General features: G+C 45.7%; 3 protein-coding genes across 5 annotated transcripts in view; 2 read left to right on the forward strand and 1 right to left on the reverse strand.

The window, feature by feature from the left end:
• Positions 1-26,683, reverse strand: part of LOC138970483 (uncharacterized) — a 459,600-nt gene that overhangs the window by 285,036 nt on the left and 147,881 nt on the right. The gene's annotated exons all lie outside the window — the stretch shown is intronic.
• On the forward strand, positions 18,343-20,854 carry LOC138970489 (uncharacterized). The gene is made up of 3 exons (XM_070342947.1): positions 18,343-19,532; positions 20,080-20,282; positions 20,397-20,854. The coding sequence occupies exons 1-3, from the start codon at positions 18,852-18,854 to the stop codon at positions 20,731-20,733; spliced, it is 1,221 nt and encodes a 406-aa protein (XP_070199048.1). The 5' UTR covers positions 18,343-18,851; the 3' UTR covers positions 20,734-20,854.
• Positions 22,424-25,503, forward strand: LOC138970276 (uncharacterized). Its single transcript, XM_070342768.1, has 3 exons — positions 22,424-22,746; positions 23,525-23,874; positions 24,361-25,503. The coding sequence occupies exons 1-3, from the start codon at positions 22,574-22,576 to the stop codon at positions 24,861-24,863; spliced, it is 1,026 nt and encodes a 341-aa protein (XP_070198869.1). The 5' UTR covers positions 22,424-22,573; the 3' UTR covers positions 24,864-25,503.

The raw sequence follows: 26,683 nt of genomic DNA on the forward strand, positions 1-26,683 counted from the left end.
TCATTCAGATCTTGACACGGTGACTGCGCTTCGAAACTATTTACCCCGATGCACCTGTGAGATGCACGGCTTTTTTTGATGTTTCACATGCCATTTGTTTAACCCAAGTACTTGGTTTAACCTTTATCACTGGTCAACTGTTACAACATAAATGACAGGTACCGCTTATGAACCTTTTTAGTCCAAATACGTCGTTTACAAATGTTTACTGCCTGTTTGAAAAGCCTAACAAATGACATTTCTCAAAAAGCACAAACAAAAACACGCATAAATGTTTTTTAATAAAATATTTTTACTCTTCTACCTGTCTTAATTACTGTGTATGTGTGTGTGTGTGTGTGTGTGTGTGTGTGTTGTGTGTGTGTGTGTGTGTGTGTGTGTGTGTGTGTGTGCACTGTGTGTGAGTGTGTGTGTGTGGATGAGTGAGTGAGTTTGTGTGTGTGTGTATGACTATGTGAGTGTGTGTGTGTGGATGAGTGAGTGAGTGAGTGTGTGTGTGTGTGTGTGTGTGTGTGTGTGTGTGTGTGTGTTTGGTGACCTCCCTCAAATTTCAAAGTCTTCGCTTTCACAAAAATAAAATACACAAACGGCAGCACGCCTCATTCTCAAAGCACGAAAACGAGATCACGCAACACCACTTCTTCACACTCTGCACTGGTTACCTATTCAAGCCCGCATTGACTACAAACTGTCCACCCTCTGCTTTAACTTCTTTTCTGGCTCGTCTCCTGCTTACTTCTCTGAACTCCTCACCGTCTATTCTCCAGCAAGACAACTCCGTGCCTCTTCTGACTCAGTGTCGCATCCTCACCATTCCACACACCAAAACCAAAACTTACGGACAACGCACTTATACTTTCTGCGCACCCACACAATGGAATTCTCTCCCCTTTCACATCCGCCACTCTCAGTCACCCCAAGCATTCAAACGAGCACTTAAAACACACCTCTTCAAGAAATACAACCCCTGATTTTGTTTTCTCAGCCCATCAGTAGGCCACATGTAGTGTATTTGTTGTTTTAGTGATAATGTGATAATGTATATAAACATCTAGGGCTGTTTTCAGTATTGTTAATAACATGTTCTGTCTCCTTCCCCTGCCCGCGGCTGGGCGTGGGGGGGTTGCCAGTGGGGGTCAGGGGGCGAAGCCCCCTGAAGCCCCCTGAAGCTGATGGGTAGGTCATATTCTGAGGTAGCAAAATGGTCGCTCCTTGCATGAAACGGCATAAAATAAACAATAATAAAAAATGTTTTAAATAAGTGAGGTACCTGTTTAGGCTAGGGGGGGGGGGTTGCGCAACCCCCATAACCCCCCCGGTAGTCCGGCCCTGGTGGTGGTGGCATTGCCGTCGTCTACAAGGACCACATGCATGCTGCAGCGTCCTTCTCTGACAGCCTCCCCTTCCCCCACACCACCTTCGAAGCCGTGGAGATGACGGTCGCCACCACCACCACCCTCACCTTCCTGTGTATATATCGCCCTCCCCCTAACACCAAGAACAAGCTGAAGGACTCTACTTTCTTCGACGAATTCTCCCAAGCCCTCGACCCCCACAACGTGACGTCCCACAGCGCCATCGTCCTCGGTGACTTTAACATCCACTGGGACTGCCCTGCCAACGCTGACACCAAGCGGGCCCGTGCGCCATTGGACAGCTACAGTGTGGACCAGGTCGTTCCTTTTCCCTCCCACTCCCGTGGCCACATCCTGGATTGGATTGTCACTCGACCCTCGGACAATCTGGTCTCCAGCCTCGTCGCCAACGACCACCTTGTCTCCGACCACACTGCCATCAACTTCGTCGTCAACATCACCAAGCCAGCACAGAAGCGGAAGATGGTCACACGTCGCAAGCTACGAGACATTGAGACAGATGCTTTTGGAGACGAAGCTGCCCTGCTGCTTGCCCAGCGAGACCCGTCCTCTGACCCCGCCCATTTCTTCAGCTTGACTCTGCGCCAGCTCCTCGACAAACACGCCCCGCCATCCCTATGCGCAGTCTCTGAGCGACAGCCGGCTCCCTGGTTCTCTGAGGACATCACAGCCGCCAAGATCGAGAGACGGCGAGCGGAGCGTGCATGGCGACACTCTGGCCTGGAGGTTCACCGGCAGATTCTCAGGGATGCGCTGCTTCGAGTCACGCAAGCCATCACTGCTGCCAAGATCGAGCACTTCCACGACCGCATCGCCAACGCCTCATCATCCAGGGAGCTGTTCTCCATCATGTCCTCTCTCCTGGGCTTCTCCCCCGCTACCCCCTTACCCACTGCTCACAAACCACAAGATATCCCGGAGTTATTCTCGGAGTTCTTCAAGGACAAGATTGACAAGCTTCGGAGAACACTCGATCAGCAGCCCTTCGTCCCGTCCCCACCCTCCCCCTCCTTCTCCGGCTCTCCCCTCACGTGCTTTCAGCTGCCTGTCACTCAAAACCACGTCAAGCGACTCATCACCAAGACGGCCATCAAGACCTGCGAGCTAGACCCCCTGCCAGGCTTCCTCTTCACCAAGTGTCTGGACAAGCTCCTGCCGTCTATCACAGATATCATCAACATCTCCCTGGCCACAGGCGTCGTTCCCGACTGCTTCAAGTCTGCCGTTGTCCGCCCACTCATTAAGAAGCCCGGCCTTGACGTCAACGAGTTGAAGAACTACCGTCATGTGTCCAACCTGCCCTTCCTCTCCAAGCTTCTGGAGCGTATCATCCTGGAGCAGTTGAGCGCCCACCTGTCTCGGAACTCGCTGATGCCAGTGTACCAGTCAGCGTACCGCCCTCACCACAGCCGCACCGAGACGGCGCTCCTGCGAATCACCACGGACCTCCTGAACGCAACAGATAGCGGTCTCGTCTCTGCCCTTGTGCTGCTGGACCTTTCCGCGGCCTTCGACACGATCGACCATCAGCTACTGATCGTCTATCGCCTCAGTTCCACGTTCGACATTCACGACACCGCCCTCTCTTGGTTCTGGAACTACCTCCAGAACCGCTCTCAGACTGTCACCACTGATTCGTTCTCTTCTCAGCTTGTCCCTGTCCGCTTCGGCGTCCCACAAGGGTCTGTCCTCGGCCCTGTCCTTTTCACCCTGTACACCCAACCCCTCTCCCTGGTCATCGAACGCCACGGCTTGAACTACAACTCCTTTGCCGATGACACGCAGCTCCAGAACAGCGCCAAGCCGGAGGACGTTGACCATCTCCTGGGATCCATCTCCAGTTGTTTCACTGACATCAAGAACTGGATGACTGAGAACAAGTTGAAGCTGAACAGTGAGAAGACGGAGGCCCTTCTCGTTGGAACACGACAGAAGATTGCTTCCCTCACTGTGACCGACCTCCAGCTGGATGACGCGATTGTTCCATTCTCCCCTGCTGTCAAGAGCCTTGGCGTCTTTCTCGACTCCACTCTCTCCATGCAGACACACATCTCCTTCATCATCAAGACCTGCTTTTTCCACCTACGACGCATCGCCTCCATCCGTCGCTACCTCACCCACGACGCCTGTGTCAAGCTGGTTGTCTCCCTCATCTTCAGTCGTCTGGACTACTGCAACTCCCTTCTGGCTGGCCTCCCTGCCTCATCCATTCATGGCCTACAACGAGTCCAGAACGCTGCTGCCAGGCTGACGTTGAGGAAGACGAAGCGAGACCACATCACCCCCCTACTTCGCTCCTTGCACTGGCTCCCTGTCAACACCCGAATCTCCTACAATCTGTCCACTCTCGGCTACAAGTGTCTCAACGACTCTGCTCCCGAGTACCTTCAATCCTCCCTGGACCTGTACACCCAGCCGTCCGACCGTCCCCTTCGTTCTGCTGCTGACCCACTCCGCCTTCACATCCCTCGCTCGAAACTCGCATCTGCTGGTCAGCGTGCATTCCCCTCCGCGGGCCCCTCCGTCTGGAACTCCCTGCCGCTTGAGCTTCGCCAGAGCCCCTCTCTTGACGCGTTCAAGAGTAGGTTGAAGACTCAATTCTTCCCGTAGCTGGCTGTGACTTTCATGTTCGACGTGATGTGTTGTGCCCCAAAAGACATTCTTGTGCTGTGCTCTGTGAGAGGTGTTTTCTTTGTGTTTAATATTATTTTGTTTGGACCTAGCTATTGATGTGTACATTGTTGTTAAACAGTTGTTTGTTGTATGTTTATCAGGGTTTACTAGTGTGTGATAGGGTTCGTGTCCGTCTGTATATGTTAGTTTCTTTGTTAGTCCTGTGTTGACAACTCTTCGACAAGCGCTTAGAACTGTACCCACGGAATACGCGCTATATAAGCTTCATATTGATTGATTGATTGATTAAGGGTATTCAGCTGGTATTTCCTTGTTTTCACTACCTATTTTATTCATGTTTGTATTACTTAGTTAGTGGAAGAATTGTGTGTAATGTATGTTTGATGGTGTATGCTTTTAATTAAGCGTTGTTGACTATGAATGTAGATGTAAATGCTTGTATTGTAATTGTAAAATTATGATGTTGCGCTATATAAATGCTCATTTATTATTATTATTATTATTATTATTATTATTATTATTATTATTATTATTATTATTATTATTATTATTGTTATTATTATTAATTCTAAACAATTCTACAAAATGAAGTTAAGAAAAAACTGTTCAAGCAAAGATATATACAGTAAGTCACCATCTTGATTTTCCCTCCATCCAGAAGGGAGATAACTGCAATTTAATCTAACGTGTAAAAAAAGACAACCTTAAAATAATCTGTCACGTTTCAATATATCACTTAAGGTGATTATGAAACGGTTAGTTACTACTAACTAACTAACCACACCACGATCCACTCTCGCAGTCATACAATTAAATAGAGACAACAAAAGTATAAGTTTCAGACGCCTGTTTATGTAGAAACTCGCCACCTCCCTCGAGACTTCACTCAAAATATGTTCTTTTACGTTCACAAAACGTAAAAAACCCGTGGTCACTGACAAAATGCCAGTTAGAATATAGAAAATTATAGTAACACGCTGATCCCGTGTAAAGATAAGAAAATACGACTGTTCTGCTCCAAAAGTGCTAGTTCATGCAGGTGTCACACACCCCACGTCGTCACTACTCGAGTATAATCACAGATAGCAAAAATAACAACGGTGGTCAACGGGGTGCAAAGACATGGTGCACTTAGCTTTCTTTGGCCACTGGGTGGACGGCCTGTAATTAGTCTTTTTAGCCTCCACAACTGCTCCGTCGAATGAAGTGCTGGTTAGCGTGGTGACGAAGCAGGGAACTGTGGAGGCATCAGGCGCCGCACCCAGTCGCTGGTTAGCTGGTTAGCCGGTTCGCTGGTTAGCCGGTTCGCTGGTTAGCCGGTGTGCTGGTTAGCGTGGTCCCGCAGAAGGCAGCCGAACAGAAGTTAGGAAAACGAAGGCTGCAAACAGAAAGCATCGGTGCACTAAACATGTCAGCTACCCCTCACCCTCCACCTTTAAACATGTCATCTTTACATATCTCATCGAGCACGTGGGCCTGCACAAACGGACTTTCCACAACAACAAAACAGCCGTCTTTTCGTCTTTCTCTCCCTATCTGCAAAAACCATATACAGATTAGTATTTTAGCGTCACAGAGAGCAAATTATGCGCTAACCTGGAGAGAACAACAGAGAGTATTTCATTCCACAAACACAGACTCGTCAACAGCGTTAAATAATGATTTATTACCTCAAACAGCCTATGAATGTAGCACTCTCATGGAAGCAAAACCCGCTTCCTCCCTGGAATGGCCTCTGTTCGTCAACAGTGACAACAACATCCAGAAACCCCTTGTCGAATACTTATGCGAAGACCATCGCACGACGAAGGAAAGATTTGACGACTCGTCCTCAGCAAAACATGTGGCAGTGAGAAGGTGATAACTCGTGGAAGTTCCCCTAGAGTGCCGAATATTCTATTCGGTGAAATCCATCATACTCTAGAAACCGTCGTATTCGATCCTTCTTCTTCTGCCGCTGAGTGTCAAGTGCGCCGTCCTTGTGTCTCTCACAGACCACCTTGACAATAACACGTGACTGACCTTGTCACATATCAAGTTCAGCTATCCACAATTCTGCCTCGCAAAGCAGAATTAACCCCGAAAAAACCGTGCGCCACAAAAATCCGTGCTCTGCGCTGTCAGCAAAACTCTGCCGTGTAGCCAGAGGCGCTTTCAGTCGCAATTTGACCAAGAGAAGGCACCCCACTGAGTGACACTTTCTTGGTCTATGTCACCAGATCGTGACATAATCAAACCAAACAATCTCAAACCAAACACACACAAACAAAAAAGAAAGGCGCACAGCTGGCAGGTTGATCTTTGTGATAACACCAACACAGATAGACTGGTAACGTTCCAACATTGAGGATACAAAAAACAAGAAATGTTTGTTATTAGAAAGCTTAAGTTTTAATAAAATATGTCATTCACTTGCCTTGTTTTGTCAACGCACGCACACACACACACACACACACACACACACACACACACACCCACATCACACACACATACACACACACACACACTCACACACACACACATAGCATACACACACACACAGTAAGGAAGAGACTCGGACGTACATATTTCTTGTTTGATTTAATGATCTCAGCTTCACAGTACTGTTCTTCCCTAAACATAACGCAAACATCATGTTCTCTCCATAGGCACTTACACACACACACACACACACACACACACACACACACACACACACACACATACACACACACACACATATACATCACACACACACCACACACACACACACACACACACACATCACACACACGCATACACACATCACACACACACACGCACACCCTTACACACATCACACACACGCATCACACACACGCATAAACACACACACACACACACACACCACACACACACACACACACCACACACAACCACACACACACACACACACACACACACACACACACACACACCCATCACATGGATACTAGCTACACTATGGAACTATAGCGCTCAAATGTCAAAAGCAGTTACAGAGAGGAAGTTTAGAAGTATTTAAAATGTAATGCACAAACTAACACAGATTAATAATTCCAGAACACATACCACACTAAGACTGTCAATGTGCTGATGGACATAACTTTCATGAGATATCATTACTCGAGGAGCTGCACAAAATGTTTACAGTTTGGTTTTCAAAAATGGAGAAAAAAACACGCACAAAAATGTTCATCCTGTTTTTACAAGAAAGTGAAAAAATTATGCGGTCAGAAAAGATTCTTTTCGCAGTTTCACAAGAGATACTGTCAGACAAGAGATACTGTCAGACAAGAGATACTGTCAGACTCCAATTGCTGGCAGAGTCATGTCACAAGTTTACAGATGCACTCCACCTCTTAACAACCAACTTATCACATCGTTATGCAAAACACAAGGAATGATTATATTCCCATATAAGTCTGACCAGATCTCAGATGGTGAGCCGAACTGAACAGTTTGTGTGTGTCTTTTGTTCTGGCATAGAAAGTAGCACCATCCCCTTGACATTGCTCTGCTTCAGACAGCAAGGGGGAAACTTAACAGGGGAAGTAACACCATCCCCTTGACATTGCTCTGCTTCAGACAGCAAGGGGGAAACTTAACAGGGGAAGTAACACCATCCCCTTGACATTGCTCTGCTTCAGACAGCAAGGGGGAAACTTAACAGGGGAAGTAACACCATCCCCTTGACATTGCTCTGCTTCAGACAGCAAGGGGGAAACTTAACAGGGGAAGTAGCACCATCCCCTTGACATTGCTCTGCTTCAGACAGCAAGGGGGAAACTTAACAGGGGAAGTAACACCATCCCCTTGACATCGCTCTGCTTCAGACAGCAAGGGGGAAACTTAACAGGGCAAGTAACACCATCCCCTTGACATTGCTCTGCTTCAGACAGCAAGGGGGAAACTTAACAGGGGAAGTAACACCATCCCCTTGACATCGCTCTGCTTCAGACAGCAAGGGGGAAACTTAACAGGGCAAGTAACACCATCCCCTTGACATTGCTCTGCTTCAGACAGCAAGGGGGAAACTTAAAAGGGGAAGTAACACCATCCCCTTGACATCGCTCTGCTTCAGACAGCAAGGGGGAAACTTAACAGGGGAAGTAACACCATCCCCTTGACATTGCTCTGCTTCAGACAGCAAGGGGGAAACTTAACAGGGGAAGTAGCACCATCCCCTTGACATTGCTCTGCTTCAGACAGCAAGGGGGAAACTTAACAGGGGAAGTAACACCATCCCCTTGACATTGCTCTGCTTCAGACAGCAAGGGGGAAACTTAACAGGGGAAGTAACACCATCCCCTTGACATTGTTCTGCTTCAGACAGCAAGGGGGAAACTTAACAGGGGAAGTAACACCATCCCCTTGACATTGCTCTGCTTCAGACAGCAAGGGGGAAACTTAACAGGGGAAGTAGCACCATCCCCTTGACATTGCTCTGCTTCAGACAGCAAGGGGGAAACTTAACAGGGGAAGTAACACCATCCCCTTGACATCGCTCTGCTTCAGACAGCAAGGGGGAAACTTAACAGGGCAAGTAACACCATCCCCTTGACATTGCTCTGCTTCAGACAGCAAGGGGGAAACTTAACAGGGGAAGTAACACCATCCCCTTGACATCGCTCTGCTTCAGACAGCAAGGGGGAAACTTAACAGGGGAAGTAACACCATCCCCTTGACATTGCTCTGCTTCAGACAGCAAGGGGGAAACTTAACAGGGGAAGTAACACCATCCCCTTGACATTGCTCTGCTTCAGACAGCAAGGGGGAAACTTAACAGGGGAAGTAACACCATCCCCTTGACATTGCTCTGCTTCAGACAGCAAGGGGGAAACTTAACAGGGGAAGTAACACCATCCCCTTGACATTGCTCTGCTTCAGACAGCAAGGGGGAAACTTAACAGGGGAAGTAACACCATCCCCTTGACATTGCTCTGCTTCAGACAGCAAGGGGGAAACTTAACAGGGGAAGTAACACCATCCCCTTGACATTGCTCTGCTTCAGACAGCAAGGGGGAAACTTAACAGGGGAAGTAACTTCGTGTTTCTTCCTGATCGCGCGCATGTTTACACTGTTACTTCCCTTGGACTTATACTGTTCCCGTGCTTCTTCTGACAGAGATGTTATGGACATTGCCGTGATTATCCCAGTCCAGCGCCATGGATTGCAACACTTGTGATCGTTGTTCGTATAACACAAACACTGACACTGGCTTTTAATAGTCGATGAATAAAGACAAGGGCACACACACTCTCTGTCTCACACACACACTCTGTCTCACACACTCTCTCTCTGTCTCACACACATTCTCTGTCTCAGACACATTCTCTGTCTCACACACACAATCACTCTTTTTCATTCACTCTCTCCTTCTCTCACACACACATTCTCTGTCTCACACACACACACTCTCTCACACACACACACACACTCTCTGTCACACACACACACACACACTCTCTGTCTCAGACACACACACACACTCTCTGTCTCACACACACACACACACTCTCTGTCTCACACACACACACTCTGTCTCACACACACACACTCACATTCTCTGTCTCACACACAATCACTTTCTCACACACACACACAATCACTCTTCCTCATACTCTCTCCTTCTCTCTCTCACACACACACACACACACACACATTCTCTGTCACACACACAATCACTCTTTCTCATACACTCTCTCCTTCTCTCTCACACACGTATGAACACTCTCTCGCTCTCGCTCTCACACACAAACATTTACACACGGCAGAAAAAGGACTGTTGTAGACCAAATGTTTGCACGTTTCCTTTATTTTGTCGTGCCGAAACTGTCAACAGAAAAAGAAAACAACAAAATGTTTTAAAATTGAGAAATGCGTTCAAAATATTACACTCGCAAAAGAGCAATGTACAGATCATTATTGTTGCACACACAGACACGCCCACAAAGGAAATCTATTTTGGCAGATTTCATAAACCACAAAAACAATTTTAAACATAATTACACTATACAGCAATGTTTCAAGACCGCTTGATGTGAGGAAAAACCGAAAGAGACAACACAGGCATACACAATGTCAGTCGTGCGCATGGAGTGGACCATCTCTTGCTTCTGTTATGCAGTCAAACAAGCTAAATTCCTGACAAACTGAAGCGGCATGTCCACATCCTTAAACCGGCATGGGAATTGATTGAAAGAGAAATCTTGGTGAACAAGGCGGGTCCCCTGGAATGTGTCTGAAATTTAGCTTATAATCGGTGCGATCTGGCTTGTTTCATGAACTTTACACAGCTTACAATCGGTGCGATCTGGCTCGTTTCATAAACTTTACACAGCTTGCAATCGGTGCGATCTGGCTTGTTTCATCAACTGTACACAGCTTACAATCGGTGCGATCTGGCTTGTTTCATCAACTTTACACAGCTTACAATCGGTGCCATCTGGCTTGTTTCATGAACTTTACACAGCTTACAATCGGTGCGATCTGGCTTGTTTCATCAACTTTACACAGCTTACAATCGGTGCGATCTGGCTTGTTTCATCAACTTTACACAGCTTACAATCGGTGCGATCTGGCTTGTTTCATCAACTTTACACAGCTTACAATCGGTGCGATCTGGCTTGTTTCATCAACTGTACACAGCTTACAATCGGTGCGATCTGGCTTGTTTCATCAACTTTACACAGCTTACAATCGGTGCCATCTGGCTTGTTTCATCAACTTTACACAGCTTACAATCGGTGCGATCTGGCTTGTTTCATCAACTTTACACAGCTTACAATCGGTGCGATCTGGCTTGTTTCATCAACTTTACACAGCTTACAATCGGTGCGATCTGGCTTGTTTCATCAACTTTACACAGCTTACAATCGGTGCGATCTGGCTTGCTTCATGAACTTTACACAGCTTACAATCGGTGCGATCTGGCTTGTTTCATCAACTTTACACAGCTTACAATCGGTGCGATCTGGCTTGTTTCATCAACTGTACACAGCTTACAATCGGTGCGATCTGGCTTGTTTCATCAACTTTACACAGCTTACAATCGGTGCCATCTGGCTTGTTTCATCAACTTTACACAGCTTACAATCGGTGCGATCTGGCTTGTTTCATCAACTTTACACAGCTTACAATCGGTGCGATCTGGCTTGTTTCATCAACTTTACACAGCTTACAATCGGTGCGATCTGGCTTGTTTCATCAACTTTACACAGCTTACAATCGGTGCTATCTGGCTTGTTTCATCAACTTTACACAGCTTACAATCGGTGCGATCTGGCTTGTTTCATCAACTTTACACAGCTTACAATCGGTGCGATCTGGCTTGCTTCATGAACTTTACACAGCTTACAATCGGTGCGATCTGGCTTGTTTCATCAACTTTACACAGCTTACAATCGGTGCGATCTGGCTTGTTTCATCAACTTTACACAGCTTACAATCGGTGCGATCTGGCTTGTTTCATCAACTTTACACAGCTTACAATCGGTGCGATCTGGCTTGTTTCATCAACTTTACACAGCTTACAATCGGTGCGATCTGGCTTGTTTCATCAACTTTACACAGCTTACAATCGGTGCGATCTGGCTTGTTTCATCAACTTTACACAGCTTACAATCGGTGCGATCTGGCTTGTTTCATAAACTTTACACAGCTTACAATCGGTGCGATCTGGCTTGCTTCATGAACTTTACACAGCTTACAATCGGTGCGATCTGGCTTGTTTCATCAACTTTACACAGCTTACAATCGGTGCGATCTGGCTTGTTTCATAAACTTTACACAGCTTACAATCGGTGCGATCTGGCTTGTTTCATCAACTTTACACAGCTTACAATCGGTGCGATCTGGCTTGTTTCATCAACTTTACACAGCTTACAATCGGTGCGATCTGGCTTGTTTCATGAACTTTACACAGCTTACAATCGGTGCCATCTGGCTTGTTTCATGAACTTTACACAGCTTACAATCGGTGCGATCTGGCTTGTTTCATCAACTTTACACAGCTTACAATCGGTGCGATCTGGCTTGTTTCATCAACTTTACACAGCTTACAATCGGTGCGATCTGGCTTGTTTCATGAACTTTACACAGCTTACAATCGGTGCTATCTGGCTTGTTTCATGAACTTTACACAGCTTACAATCGGTGCGATCTGGCTTGTTTCATAAACTTTACACAGCTTACAATCGGTGCGATCTGGCTTGTTTCATCAACTTTACACAGCTTACAATCGGTGCGATCTGGCTTGTTTCATAAACTTTACACAGCTTACAATCGGTGCGATCTGGCTTGTTTCATAAACTTTACACAGCTTACAATCGGTGCTATCTGGCTTGTTTCATGAACTTTACACAGCTTACAATCGGTGCGATCTGGCTTGCTTCATGAACTTTACACAGCTTACAATCGGTGCGATCTGGCTTGCTTCATGAACTTTACACAGCTTACAATCGGTGCGATCTGGCTTGTTTCATGAACTTTACACAGCTTACAATCGGTGCGATCTGGCTTGTTTCATGAACTTTACACAGCTTACAATCGGTGCGATCTGGCTTGTTTCATGAACTTTACACAGCTTACAATCGGTGCGATCTGGCTTGTTTCATAAACTTTACACAGCTTACAATCGGTGCGATCTGGCTTGTTTCATCAACTTTACACAGCTTACAATCGGTGCGATCTGGCTTGTTTCATCAACTTTACACAGCTTACAATCGGTGCTATCTGGCTTGTTTCATAAACTTTACACAGCAAAAAAACTAACCAAATTTGAATACATGTTTTGTATTGCCAGTAACCAACGATCATTTTAATCCTTTAACTGAATTAATATTATATGAACACACTTACTCTTTGTTTGCAAAAGTGACTCAGGCGGGCGGAATCTCATTACAAGTGACTCAGGCGGGCGGCATCTCATTACAAGTGACTCAGGCCGGCGGCATCTCATTACAAGTGACTGAGGCGGGCGGCATCTCATTACAAGTGACTCAGGCGGGCGGCATCTCATTACAAGTGACTGAGGCGGGCGGCATCTCATTACAAGTGACTCAGGCGGGCGGCATCTCATTACAAGTGACTCAGGTGGGCGGAATCTCATTAACCTTTGCCGGATGCCGCTTTTGACTACACACTCCCGACGATGCGGGTTTGTCTGTACCCATACATTTGAAAGTGGGTTTTTACCGTTTATTCCTCTAACGACGATGTGGGTTTGTCTGAACCCATACATTTGAAAGAGGGTTTTTACCGTTTATTTCTCTAAAGACGGGGTGGGTTCAGGGAAACCCACAGCGCTACTTCAGTGGGTGCATCGAATTTCTCCCTTCACCGACCTCTTGCAGGGGAGGGAGAGGGGGAGGGAGAGACTAAGAAAGAGAGAGAGAGACTAAGAAAGAGAGAGAGAGAGAGAGAGAGAGAGACTAAGAAAGAGAGAGAGAGAGACTAAGAAATAGAGAGAGAGAGACTAAGAAAGAGAGAGAGAGAGAGAGACTAAGAAAGAGAGAGAGAGAGACTAATAAAGAGAGAGAGAGAGACTAAGAAAGAGAGAGAGAGACTAAGAAAGAGAGAGAGAGACTAAGAAAGAGAGAGAGAGAGACTAAGAAAAAGAAAGAGAGAGACTAAGACTAAAAGAGAGACAGAGAGAGAGACTAAGAGAGAGAGACTAAGAGAGAGAGAGAGAGAGAGACTAAGAAAGAGAGAGAGACTAAGAAAGAGAGAGAGACTAAGAAAGAGAGAGAGAGAGAGAGAGAGACTAAGAAAGAGAGAGAGAGACTAAGAAAGATAGAGAGAGAGAGACAAATAAAGAGAGAGAGAGACAAAGAGAGAGAGAGAGAGAGAGACTAAGAAAGAGAGAGAGAGAGACTAAGAAAGAGAGAGAGAGAGAGACTAAGAAAGAGAGAGAGAGACTAAGAAAGAGAGAGAGAGAGATTAAGAAAGAGAGAGAGAGACTAAGAAAGAGAGAGACTAAGAAAGAGAGAGAGAGACTAAGAAAGAGAGAGAGAGAGAGACTAAGAAAGAGAGAGAAACTAAGAAAGAGAGATAGACTAAGAAAGAGAGAGAGAGACTAAGAAAGAGAGAGAGAGAGACTAAGAAAGATAGAGAGAGAGAGACAAATAAAGAGAGAGAGACTAAGAAAGAGAGAGAGAGACTAAGAAAGAGAGAGACTAAGAGAAAGAGAGAGAGAGAGACTAAGAAAGAGAGAGAGAGAGAGACTAAGAAAGAGAGAGAGAGACTAAGAAAGAGAGAGAGACTAAGAAAGAGAGAGAGAGAGAGACTAAGAAAGAGAGAGAGAGAGACTAAGAAAGAGAGACAGAGAGAGAGACTAAGAGAGAGAGACTGAGAGAGAGAGAGAGAGACTAAGAAAGAGAGAGAGACTAAGAAAGAGAGAGATTAAGAAAGAGAGAGAGAGAGAGAGAGAGAGACTAAGAAAGAGAGAGAGAGACTAAGAAAGATAGAGAGAGAGAGAGAGACAAATAAAGAGAGAGAGAGACAAAGAGAGAGAGAGAGAGACTAAGAAAGAGAGAGAGAGAGAGAGAGAGAGACTAAGAAAGAGAGAGAGAGAGAGACTAAGAAAGAGAGAGAGAGACTAAGAAAGAGAGAGAGAGAGACAAAGAAAGAGAGAGAGAGAGACTAAGAAAGATAGAGAGAGAGAGACTAAGAAAGAGAGAGAGAGAGACTAAGAAAGAGAGAGAGAGACTAAGAAAGAGAGAGAGAGACTAAGAAAGAGAGAGAAAGAGAGACTAAGAAAGAGAGAGACTAAGAGAGAGAGACAGAGAGAGAGACTAAGAGAGAGAGAGACTAAGAAAGAGAGACAGAGAGAGAGACTAAGAGAGAGAGAGACTAAGAAAGAGAGACAGAGAGAGAGACTAAGAGAGAGAGAGACTAAGAAAGAGAGACAGAGAGAGAGACTAAGAGAGAGAGAGACTAAGAAAGAGAGACAGAGAGAGAGACTAAGAGAGAGAGAGACTAAGAAAGAGAGACAGAGAGAGAGACTAAGAGAGAGAGACTAAGAGAGAGAGAGAGAGAGAGAGAGACTAAGAAAGAGAGAGAGACTAAGAAAGAGAGAGAGACAAATAAAGAGAGAAAGAGACAAAGAGAGAGAGAGAGAGAGACTAAGAAAGATAGAGAGAGAGAGAGACTAAGAAAGAGAGAGAGAGAGACTAAGAAAGAGAGAGAGAGAGACTAAGAAAGAGAGAGAGAGAGACAAAGAAAGAGAGAGAGAGAGACTAAGAAAGATAGAGAGAGAGAGACTAAGAAAGAGAGAGAGAGAGACTAAGAAAGAGAGAGAGAGACTAAGAAAGAGAGAGAGACTAAGAAAGAGAGAGAAAGAGAGACTAAGAAAGAGAGAGAGACTAAGAGAGAGAGAGACTAAGAAAGAGAGAGAGATAGACTAAGAGAGAGAGAGAGACTAAGAAAGAGAGAGAGACTAAGAAAGAGAGAGAGAGACTAAGAAAGAGAGAGAGAGACTAAGAAAGAGAGAGAGACTAAGAAAGAGAGAGAGAGACTAAGAAAGAGAGAGAGAGACTAAGAAAGAGAAAGAGAGACTAAGAAAGAGAGACAGAGAGAGAGACTAAGAGAGAGAGACTAAGAGAGAGAGAGACAGAGAGAGAGACAGAGAGAGAGAGACAGAGAGAGAGAAACAGAGGGAGAGAGACAGAGACAGACAGTCAGATAGACGGATAGACAGATAGACGGATAGACGGATAGACAGACAGACAAACAGACAGAGCAACTGACAACAGACAGACAGACAGAGAGATACGGACAGACAGACAGAGAGACAGACAGTCTCTTGGAGACAAACAGGCAGACAGACACTGTTCCGCCGCTTTGGTAATTATGGGTGTAGATGAACCCGCGCCGTCGGCAGAGGGATAGTTACATTCACTACTACTCTTTAAAAGTATGGGTATGTGTGAACCCGCGCCGTCGGCAGAGGGATAGTTACAATCACTACTACTCTTTAAAAGTATGGGTATGTGTGAACCCGCGCCATCGGTAGTGTTTATGTAAATTATCATAATCAATTAATTTTAATGTTTTGTCATGTACACACTAAAAATTTGCAGACAGAGAGCAAATTAGGTGTGTGAGAGATACTTAAAATTTCAAAACGATACCTTTAATGGTTCCAGAGTTACAATGATTTTAGTGTGTCTCTGGGTACAGGTGAACCCAGGAAGCACGGCAAAGGTTAAAAGAAGGGATAGTTTCATGAAGGATAATGGTTTTTACCAGGCAGATCGTCTTTTTCAAATTTTGTTACTCACAAGAGGATTTTATATTCTTGGAAATCCTCGGATCCTTGGAGAATTCCCATGCCTGCTTATAATAATGGTGATACCAGATTTAACAAGTGTTGACCATAACGAGTCAACACGCCGCCAGGGGGTGGGACATGGATACCGTCTCTGGGTCTGCTCAAACAGTTGGTCCGTCCCGGACCGGATTCCAATCTGTTGCTTGTTAAGATTGGGTCCATACCATAACACAATGGCTGTGATAGTGTTGCTTGTTAAGACTGGGTCCATACCATAACACAATGGCTGTGATAGTGTTGCTTGTCAAGACTGGGTCCATACCATAACACAATGGCTGTGATAGTGTTGCTTGTCATCACTGGGTCCATACCAAAACACAATGGCTGTGATAGTGTTGCTTGTCAAGACTGGGTCCATACCAAAACACAATGGCTGTGATAGTGTTGCTTGTCATCACTGGGTCCATACCAAAACACAATGGCTGTGATAGTGTTGCTTGTCAACACTGGGTCCATACCAAAACACAATGGCTTTTATAGTGTTATGTTGCTTGTTAGGATTGGGTCCATACCATAACACAATGGCTGTGATAGTGTTGCTTGTTAAGACTGGGTCCATACCATAACACAATGGCTGTGATAGTGTTGCTTGTCAAGACTGGGTCCATACCATAACACAATGGCTGTGATAGTGTTGCTTGTCATCACTGGGTCCATACCATAACACAATGGCTGTGATAGTGTTGCTTGTCATCACTGGGTCCATACCAAAACACAATGGCTGTGATAGTGTTATGTTGCTTGTTAAGATTGGGTCCATACCATAACACAATGGCTGTGATAGTGTTGCTTGTTAAGACTGGGTCCATACCATAACACAATGGCTGTGATAGTGTTGCTTGTCAAGACTGGGTCCATACCAAAACACAATGGCTGTGATAGTGTTGCTTGTTAAGACTGGGTCCATACCAAAACACAATGGCTGTGATAGTGTTGCTTGTTAAGACTGGGTCCATACCATAACACAATGGCTGTGATAGTGTTGCTTGTTAAGACTGGGTCCATACCATAACACAATGGCTGTGATAGTGTTGCTTGTCAAGACTGACTGGGTCCATACCAAACCACAATGGCGCTCTACGCAATTTGTTTCACTGGAGCTTAGGGCATAGGGCCTCTTAATTTCTATCTCTCTTTCTCTATTTTTTTTTTCTTTCGTTCATGTGCCTGTGCTTGCCCTCAGGTAGTCAAGTAAGCCATGATATCGATTGCACATCAAGGTGCATCTGCACCCGTCACCCCTATCACGTGACGTAATCTGTAGACACTGACTAAAACACGGAAGTGTCACAAAACGCACTGAGCCGTCTCAGCACAGCGACAACACCTGTTCTCAAAATCATTGCTACAACCGCCTTCACTTCAGTCGTCACCTGTGTCATCGCTGTCCGCCTTCACCTCAGTCGTCACCTGTGTCATCGCTGTCTGCCTTCATCTCAACCCCTCACTGACCTCCTGCTGCTGTCCAAAGCGGTGAGTGGTTGCTGCTTTTCCTCGCCTGGTCTTGCTGTCGGTTTTTCCCCTACCCCTTCTGTTTCGTCTCAACAGGTCACACACAGATGGTTTGTTGTCAGTGTGTTTTTTATCGCCCATAAACTATCAAAAATGAAGACATATGATGCAGGGTAATAGTTGTGATCGCTTCAAGTCGCACGATATCACTTCATTGAGTCAATTATCTCAGTCAGAGCTTCTGTGTCAACTTGTCACTTGGTGACGTGTCAACTTGTCAAGGGGAAGCAGCGATACTAATCTTTGCTGTCGAATGAAGAGTTGCCTCCCTTATACCAGTTAAACAAATACCAGCTCCTCTGCTTGCTGGTCTTTGCACACACACACACACACACACACACTCACACACATACACACACACACACACACACACACACACACTCACACACACACACACTCGCCCACACACACACACACACACACACTCACACACACACACACACTACCACTGATAAGTTTGTGTGTGTTGATGATAAAAAACTCATGGGTGAATTAAATTCAGTGGGATTCTTTTTCGTCCTAAATTTGTTTTTTAAATCGCCCGTTTACAAAATGAAACAATACGATGCTGTAAGAACTAAAATACAATACATTCAAATACAAGAACTGTCAAGCGATAAACGAGTATGACATCTTCTACAGGAAAACTTGTGTCCGGTTTTACAAAGTTGTTTAATGTTAAACGCTGTTCTGGTACTGGACTTTTATTTTCAGTGTATAATCCGAACGGAAATGATTCATGATCGTTAGAATTACAGAGCTTACGCTGACCGAACGATACATAGCTTGAAATGATGCATCCGTATAAACCAATCGTAGTGTTTGTTGTTAGAGACAGAAGATGCGCACTATGACCATCATCACCGCCACTACCACCACAACTCCGACATCAACCTGCTTAGGATGTCGTTAGTTACTTCCGATTCTTATTTATTTTCCGATCGTGTCTTATTTGTCCATTTAACAGTTTTCTGGACGATTGATTTTACTCCGCATCATGGCGAGCCCCAACAGTGGTAAGGACACCCGTGACAACTTGGTGGACATTGTGACACAGCTGTACCCTGACGCTCTCACCCGCACCTACATTGTTCCTCCTGTCCATCTTGCCCGGGTGCCTTATAACACGGACACAGTGCCCGGTACGGGTCAGGAAGTGCTTGTGCTGCCCTCTAGTGAGCAGCTTCAGAAGCAGCAGGGCAACATTCAGGCTGACTTTGCCCAGCAGCACGTGCTGCACAACTTGCAGCAACTCGGAGATTCCGGAAAGGAGGTCATGTTCGTGGTGTCTGAGCTGAACTTTAAGGACTACCTCAACAAGCCGTTCTACGCCAAACACACAGGCAAGCTCCCAAAGCCAGCAACCTTACCTAAGGAGCTTCGGCATCACGGGAAACAGGGAGACTTTGACATCCTAGTGATTCACCGACTGTATGGTATCCTGGTCGGAGAAATCAAGTCTGTCGGTAAGACCGAGGCAAGCCGAGCGGACACTGAGGTGGTCAAGGTTATTGACAAGGCGGTCAAGCAGCTGGACAAGTGTGAGGTGCACGCCAGACACATGGTCAGTGACATCGCTCCCGGCCTGACTGTGAGGAAGACTCTCTTCCTACCCTACGTCAGCCAAGCTCAGCTACAGCGGATTCTGGATGACGAAACCAATTTCAAGTTGCAACAGGTGAGAGAGAGAGAGAGAGAGAGAGAGAGAGAGAGAGAGAGAGAGAGAGAGAGAGAGAGAGAGAGAGAGAGAGAGAGAGAGAAAGAGAGAGAGAGAGAGAGAGAGAGAGAATCAGAGCCTAATCTTACAATCTGTCCCTTATACACACACTTAATACAGACACACATAATAATACTAATAATAAGAAAACAAAAATTATATTTTTATATACACACTACAAGGGGGAAAAACAGTTCCATCATACGAAATATAGTGTTGACATGGCAACATAGTTACATTCAACGCATTGCATATAAACATCCAAAAGGGATTAGCATGTATTTGCATGACAAATCATATTTCCTGTGGAGAGGAATTGTTATGATCGTTCGCTTGTTTGATCATATGATTATCAAAACATTCACAACAAGAACAACAATATCAGACATGAAAGTATTCTATTTACCCGTCAAGCTTGATGGATGTTTTGTCAGTTTCAACCAAGCAAATAATGAAACCGGCGTCCCACATAAATATTGTATTGCGTACATGTATGTCTCTGGTGCAGGCGGTGTGTCAGAGCCTGGGTGCGGCCAATTCATCGGAGGCCGTGCAGCTGTGCTGTTGCTCTGACCAACTGTCCCAGCCTGCTTCGTACTGGCACGTGACACCCGCCGTGTTATCACAGCTGAGCACCTGGTGGCAACACAGGATGGCCTGTACTGTGGATGCTCGGCTTACTGACCAACTTTACCTCGACATCGTTGCCAGGTGAGAGAAATGACATCCATGTCAGTTATGTCGCAATGCTGAAACAATGTTGGTATTCGATGTTTAAGTAATAGTTATCATTTATCATTATCTTAATAATTGTTTTTGCTACAGGTTTGTTGGTCCGGCCACCACGGTGTCTGTCCCCTGCTACAACGGTGTCCGTGTGGAGGTGCGGACTGCAGGACAGGCGGTGGCGGAACTGGGGCGGAGGCTGGCACTTCTGGTTCTGACCCTGCAACAGCTCGGACTAATGAACAGAGACCCGCCACTGGTCTACATTACGGGAGCGCCAGGAACAGGTGACAAGCTCACAGCTTCTCTGACTAGATTGTTTGTTTCTTATTTTGTTTGTTTGTTGTTGTTGGTCTCGAAGCAAGATGGAACACTAAGCTCAGCCTTCTGTTTCGCGTTAAAGGCCAACATCGGCGCGCGGCAGATGCTACTCTAGTTACTCGTGCTGGCAACGATAAATTTAGCTCTGTGGCCTTCTACTATAACAAGGTTTAGTCTTCTAGGCGCATTCTGCTAACTAATTAATGCCTCCAGTGCATGTTCTGATGTAACCCTTAGATATATATTGATAAGAAAAATTGATGATTGTGTCTGCATGGCAGGAAGCAACGGCTAGTCCACTGTTGCTGTTTTCTTTCTTTACATATTTTTGACACTGCGACCACTAAGCCACAACCCCCCCCCTTCCCCCCCCTGTATGTTGTAACTGTCCACCGTGTGTTCTCTTTTGTGAGTCTGCTCCCTTGTCTGTGCCCTGTAATGTAAAGCTTACATGATAACAAAATAAATTTGAATCCCCAAAAAGAGAATGCTAATTTTTTTTTAAAAGGCTTCCACAAAAAGCTGTTCAAATCAAACGACCTGTATTTGTGGTCTTTGTTCAAAGTCGCACAGTTTTCAAAGGGAGATTTTTGTTTATACCAGAAGTCTGTCGGCAATTGATTAATATTCGCGTTGTCTTATTACACGGTTAACTTCACGATTATTTTGCTGCACCAACTATTGTCTGCCTTCTTTATTGACAACAATCGTTTCAACATTGTCTGAAAGTTGCACATGTGAACATCACTTGTAGGACATGACGTGAATGACGTTACACCGTACACGTGCTGACATATGTGTGAAGGGTGCTGTGCTAATACTGCTGCTATGGAGAGAAACAAACCACCACCACCACCACCACCACAACCACCACCATAACCCAGCAATTACTTATACTGCTGCTTCTGCCACTGTTTTATAAAAAAAATTTAAAAAAATAACATTTTGGCAATTCTCATTAATCATCATCATCATCATCATCATCATCATCATCATCATCATCATCATCATCATCATCATCATCATCATGAACAACAACAATAATTGTGGTCGTCGCTGTTGTTGCGGCAAACGATACTGACAGAACAATGTTTCTGATTTCCTGACAGTGCACTGATCCCAGGTAGTTTGCTCAAATGACGTCTTAGTTGAAGGATTGACGCAGTGTTTATGACGTTGTTTGTGTCGAGTTTTACTTTATCGTCATCGTACCAGGAGCTTCCAGTTTTGTAGGAGGACGGTTTGCTGTTTGTGTTGTCTGATTCCGTGGAAAATGTGACAACTGAAGGAAAGGCATCAGGCTGACACGGAGAACAGTTTGAAACTGACATGTTCATTTAGTCTCCATGTAATGTAATGTTCTTGGCAGTTATATCATTTTTGTGTGCTTATTTCTATTTTCCTGATGCTGTGTTTCGCGTGTAACAGGTGAAACGGACTTGATGTAGAAAAGCTTGCTTCCATACTGTTTCGTAGTATATTTGTATGGTTATATATGTTTTGTTTGTGAACAGGTAAGACAGTTCTGGTACTGCAGGGGTTGAGGTGGCTGATCGTGGACCTACATCTTCCCTAACACCAGGACAACGATGTGCAAGTCGTCTCTATGTGCAGATCTGCATGTAACAATGCCTTACGCTCACGTACAGTGCTTTGTAATGTATTACAATACATTAAATGTGCTTTGTGTTCCAACAGGTAAGACAGTTCTGGTACTGCAGGGGTTGAGGTGGCTGAGGGTCACGATGTGCAAGTCGTCTCTACATGTAACACTGCCTTGTTTTCACATTGTCCTGCAATATATTAACCTTAATATTGTTTGTTTTTCAACAGGTAAGACGGTGGTGCTAGTGCTGCAGGGGGTGAGGTGGCTGCGACAGGGGCACGATGTGCACGTCATCTCAACACAGTACGCCACCCGGGCCGTCAACACATCCATCAAACAACAGCTGGAGATGTCGTTGAGCGCGAACCCGACGCCTTCCCTGACACCAGGCAGCGTGTCGTACCACCTATACGATATCTTCAACAGGGAGGGAGATGTTGATCAGGCAGTCACCGACCTTGTGGCATGTGTGAAAAACGGCCAGCTGCACGTCTTGATCGACGAGGTGTCCTTTGACAGCAGGTTTGTTTTCCTACGTGTGTGTGTGTGTGTGTGTGTGTGTGTGTGTGTGAGTGTGTGTGTGTGTGTGTGTGTGTGTGTGCGTGCGTGTATCATATATGTGTGTGCCTGCGTGTGTGCACAGTTTGTGTGTGTGTGTGTGTGTGTGTGTGTGTTATGTGTGTGTATACATTATATATGTGTGTGCGCGCACGTGTGTGTGTGTGTGTGTGTGTGTGTGTGTGTGTGTGTGTGTGTGTGTGTCTGTGTGTGTAAGAGAGGGAGAGAGAGAGATTTGTAACTGTCTGATTCATGAGAGAGAGAGAGATAGAGAGTGAGAGAGAGAGACACAGAGAGAGAGACAGAGAGAGAGAGACACAGAGAGAGACAGAGAGAGAGAGAGAGAGAGAGAGAGAGAGAGAGAGAGAGAGAGAGAGAGAGAGAGAGAGAGAGAGAGAGAGAGAGAGAGTTGTAACTGTCTGATTCATGTAACTCGCACCACGTGTATGCGTGGAATTGCATGTTGTTATAACCACAATGTGCGTACAATCCTAATTATGTCATCATTGGTAAAATATCAAGTGACATCTTTGATAAAGTTGTGGATAACGCATTACTATTATCAGCTAACCATGTTTCATGTGAGTGTGAAACACATCTCTAACAATAATTATGTCTCATGTGAGTGTGACCCACATCTCTTACACAATGTTTCATGTGAGTGTGACACACATCTCTAACACCATGTCTCATGTGAGTGTGACACACATCTCTCACAACATGTCTCCATTCTGTGTCACAGGAAAAAGGAAGGTCCCCGTCACACACGCCTTGTAACACGCCTAGCGCAGCAAGTACCACACCTGTACCTGTGGTGTGCCGGTGTTACTAACTGCGATATTCCCCCAGCACTGCAGACACGGGTGTTCACTGTCCCCCTCCGCTCGGCGCCCGCCGTCCTCCGTGAAATACAACCCGTGATTCACAGGTTTGATGTCCACGACTACAGCGACAGCGGCGTGCCTGCGCCTGGGGACGGGCTGAGCGTGATACGGCTGAGTCACCATGGCAACGCTCACACAGGTCGGTGGCCGGTGGACTGCGCACAGTGTGGTCAGGATATCGCTGCCGAGCTGAGTCGTCTGGGTGTGGGTAAGTTGTGTAACTGATGATGATGATGATGATGGTTGTGGTGGTGGTGGTGGTGGTGATGATGATGATGACGAGGATGAGGATGATGATGATTGTGGTAGGTTTGAGTGAAGGGTAAACCTTCCCGCTGCCTAATGGTGTTTTACCCCCCCCCCGAGAATATAATTATGTTCAATCAAATCTAAAGTCTGGTCAGTCTGCAGGGAGAAAACAATGACGTCATTTGTATTGACGTAAAAGGCAAAATTACGTCATGACGTCGAAGTTTTGCTGTCTGTGTCGAAAATGTACACACTTTGTGAAGATTTTATAACTCAGGTGTGTATGCAGGCTTGCGTGTGTGTGTGGGAGGGGGGTTGGGGTGGGTGGTGGGTGTGTGTGTTTGAGAAAACAAATGAATACACGGATAGGGTGTGTCTTAAAATGTAACGAATGTTTGCTTACATACATCAATATTTAACTGTTCCAACGGTCTTTTCCCTGCAGGGAGGAGCGTCGCCAACAGTCCCTCCCGGCTGAGCTACCGCGACGTGTTCGTCCTGACCAGAAGCGGCGATTTACATGATGACGTCACGGATGAGGCAGGGCGGGTGACGTCACCAGCTAGCGGCGTGGTGCAGGGACTGAAGGATGCAGGTGTACCGGTGAGTGTGTTGGGGAGACAAGACTGGCTACACAACAGGGCGAGGTGGGAGCGAGCTGTGCAGGACGTGGCGGTGGCGGCAACGGACACAGTGACAGTAGCGTGGTATGGCTATGTGCCAGGCCTGGAGCGGCGCGTGGTGGCCGTGTTACAGGGCAGAAATCAGGAGGATGATGATGATAGAGGGAGGACTGATGAGGTGACTGATCTTGATGACAGGTTTCATGCAGTATCACGCTGCACCACACAGCTCATCATGGTCCGCACGTCTCCTGTCACCATCACCCCGCCATCCCTTACAACAACCACTACCCCGCCACCACAACCACCCCGTGCCACAACCTAATACGACAACCACTACCACTACCACGACCGCCGACACCACCAGCGTCGACGACCACCACCACCGCCAAGAGGAGGAGAGGCAGGAAGTGTGTCTTGTCGTGACATGCCCCGCATCAACACCATCGTCACCACCTCTACCGTGAGCTTCACCACTGTCTTCACCACCACCACCACCACCAAAACCACAGCATCAACAACAACCACCACCACGACAACAACAACCGCCACCACCATCACAACACCACCAACAACAACAACAACAACAACAACAACAACAACAACAACAACAACATTAGTTTTGCCCAAAACACATCAGGTAAATCCTGGTTGGTATCGCCGATTGTTTGGCAGTGTACAAATTAGAGATAGATTGTGCAAGATTTCCAGGTTCTATGACGCAAAATAAGAATTGACGTCATCGTGCTTGTGTTTTACGTCATTCAGATCTTGACATGATGACTGCGCTTCACCTGTGAGATGCACGGCTTTCTTTGATGTTTCACATGAAATTTGTTTCACCTTTATCACTGGTCAACTGTTACAACATAAATGACAGGTACCGCTTATGAACCTTGTTAGTCTAAATATGTCGTTTACAAATGTTTACTGCCTGTTTGAAAAGTAGCAAATCATGGCATTACTCAAAAAGCACAAACAAGAACACACACAATGTTTTGTTAATAAAAATGTTTTTGCTCTTCTACCTGTCTTAATTACTCTGTGTGTGTGTGTGTGTGTGTGTGTGTGTGTGTGTGTGTGGTGTGTGTGTGTGTGTGAGTGTGTGTGTGTGTGTGCGTGTATGTGTGTGTGTGTGAGAGTGTGTGTGTGTGTGTGTGTGTGTGTCATGTGTGTGTGTGTGTGTGTCATGTGTGTGTGTGTGTCATGTGTGTGTGTGTCATGTGTGTGTGTGTGTCATGTGTGTGTGTGTGTGAGAGTAAGTGTGGATGAGTGAGTGAGTGAGTGTGTGTGTGCGCGCGCATGTGTGTCTGGCTGCGTTACACATTTTTATTCGTAGACAACTCAAACCTGACTCACTCAGTGTTTTATTATCACTGTTGTCCACTAAGTTTGGTGACCTCCCTCAAATTTCAAAATCTCCGCTTTTACAAAAATAAAATACACAAACGGTGCATTAATTCTAAACAATTCTACAACATGAAGTTAAGAAAACCTGTTCAAGCAAAGATACAATACAGTAAGTCACCATCTTGAATTTCCCTCCATCCAGAAGGGAGATAACTGCAATTTAATCTAACGTGTAAAAAAAGACAACCTCAAAATAATCAAACCAAACAAATCTTAAACCAAACACACACACACAAACAAAAAAGAAAGGCGCACAGCTGGCAGGTTGATCTTTGTGATAACCCAACACAGATAGACTGATAACGTTCCAACATTGAGGATACAAAAAACAAGAAATGTTTGTTATTGGAATGTTTAATTTTTGATAAAACATGTCATTCACTTGCCTTGTTTTGTCAACGCACACACACACACACACACACACACACACACACACACACACACACACATCACACACACACACACACACATCACACACACACACACATCACACACATACATCACACACACACACACACACACACACACACACACACACACACACACACACACACACACACACACATCACACACACACACGGTCACACACACGCACACAGTAAGGAAGAGACTCGGACGTACATGTTTATTGTTTGATTTAATCATCTCAGCTTCACAGTGCTGTTCTTCCCTCCACATAACGCAGACATCATGCTCGCTACATAGGCACACACACACACACACACACACACACAC

This window comes from Littorina saxatilis, linkage group LG7 (genome assembly GCF_037325665.1).
Source record: "Littorina saxatilis isolate snail1 linkage group LG7, US_GU_Lsax_2.0, whole genome shotgun sequence".
NCBI classification, from domain to species: Eukaryota; Metazoa; Mollusca; class Gastropoda; order Littorinimorpha; family Littorinidae; genus Littorina; species Littorina saxatilis.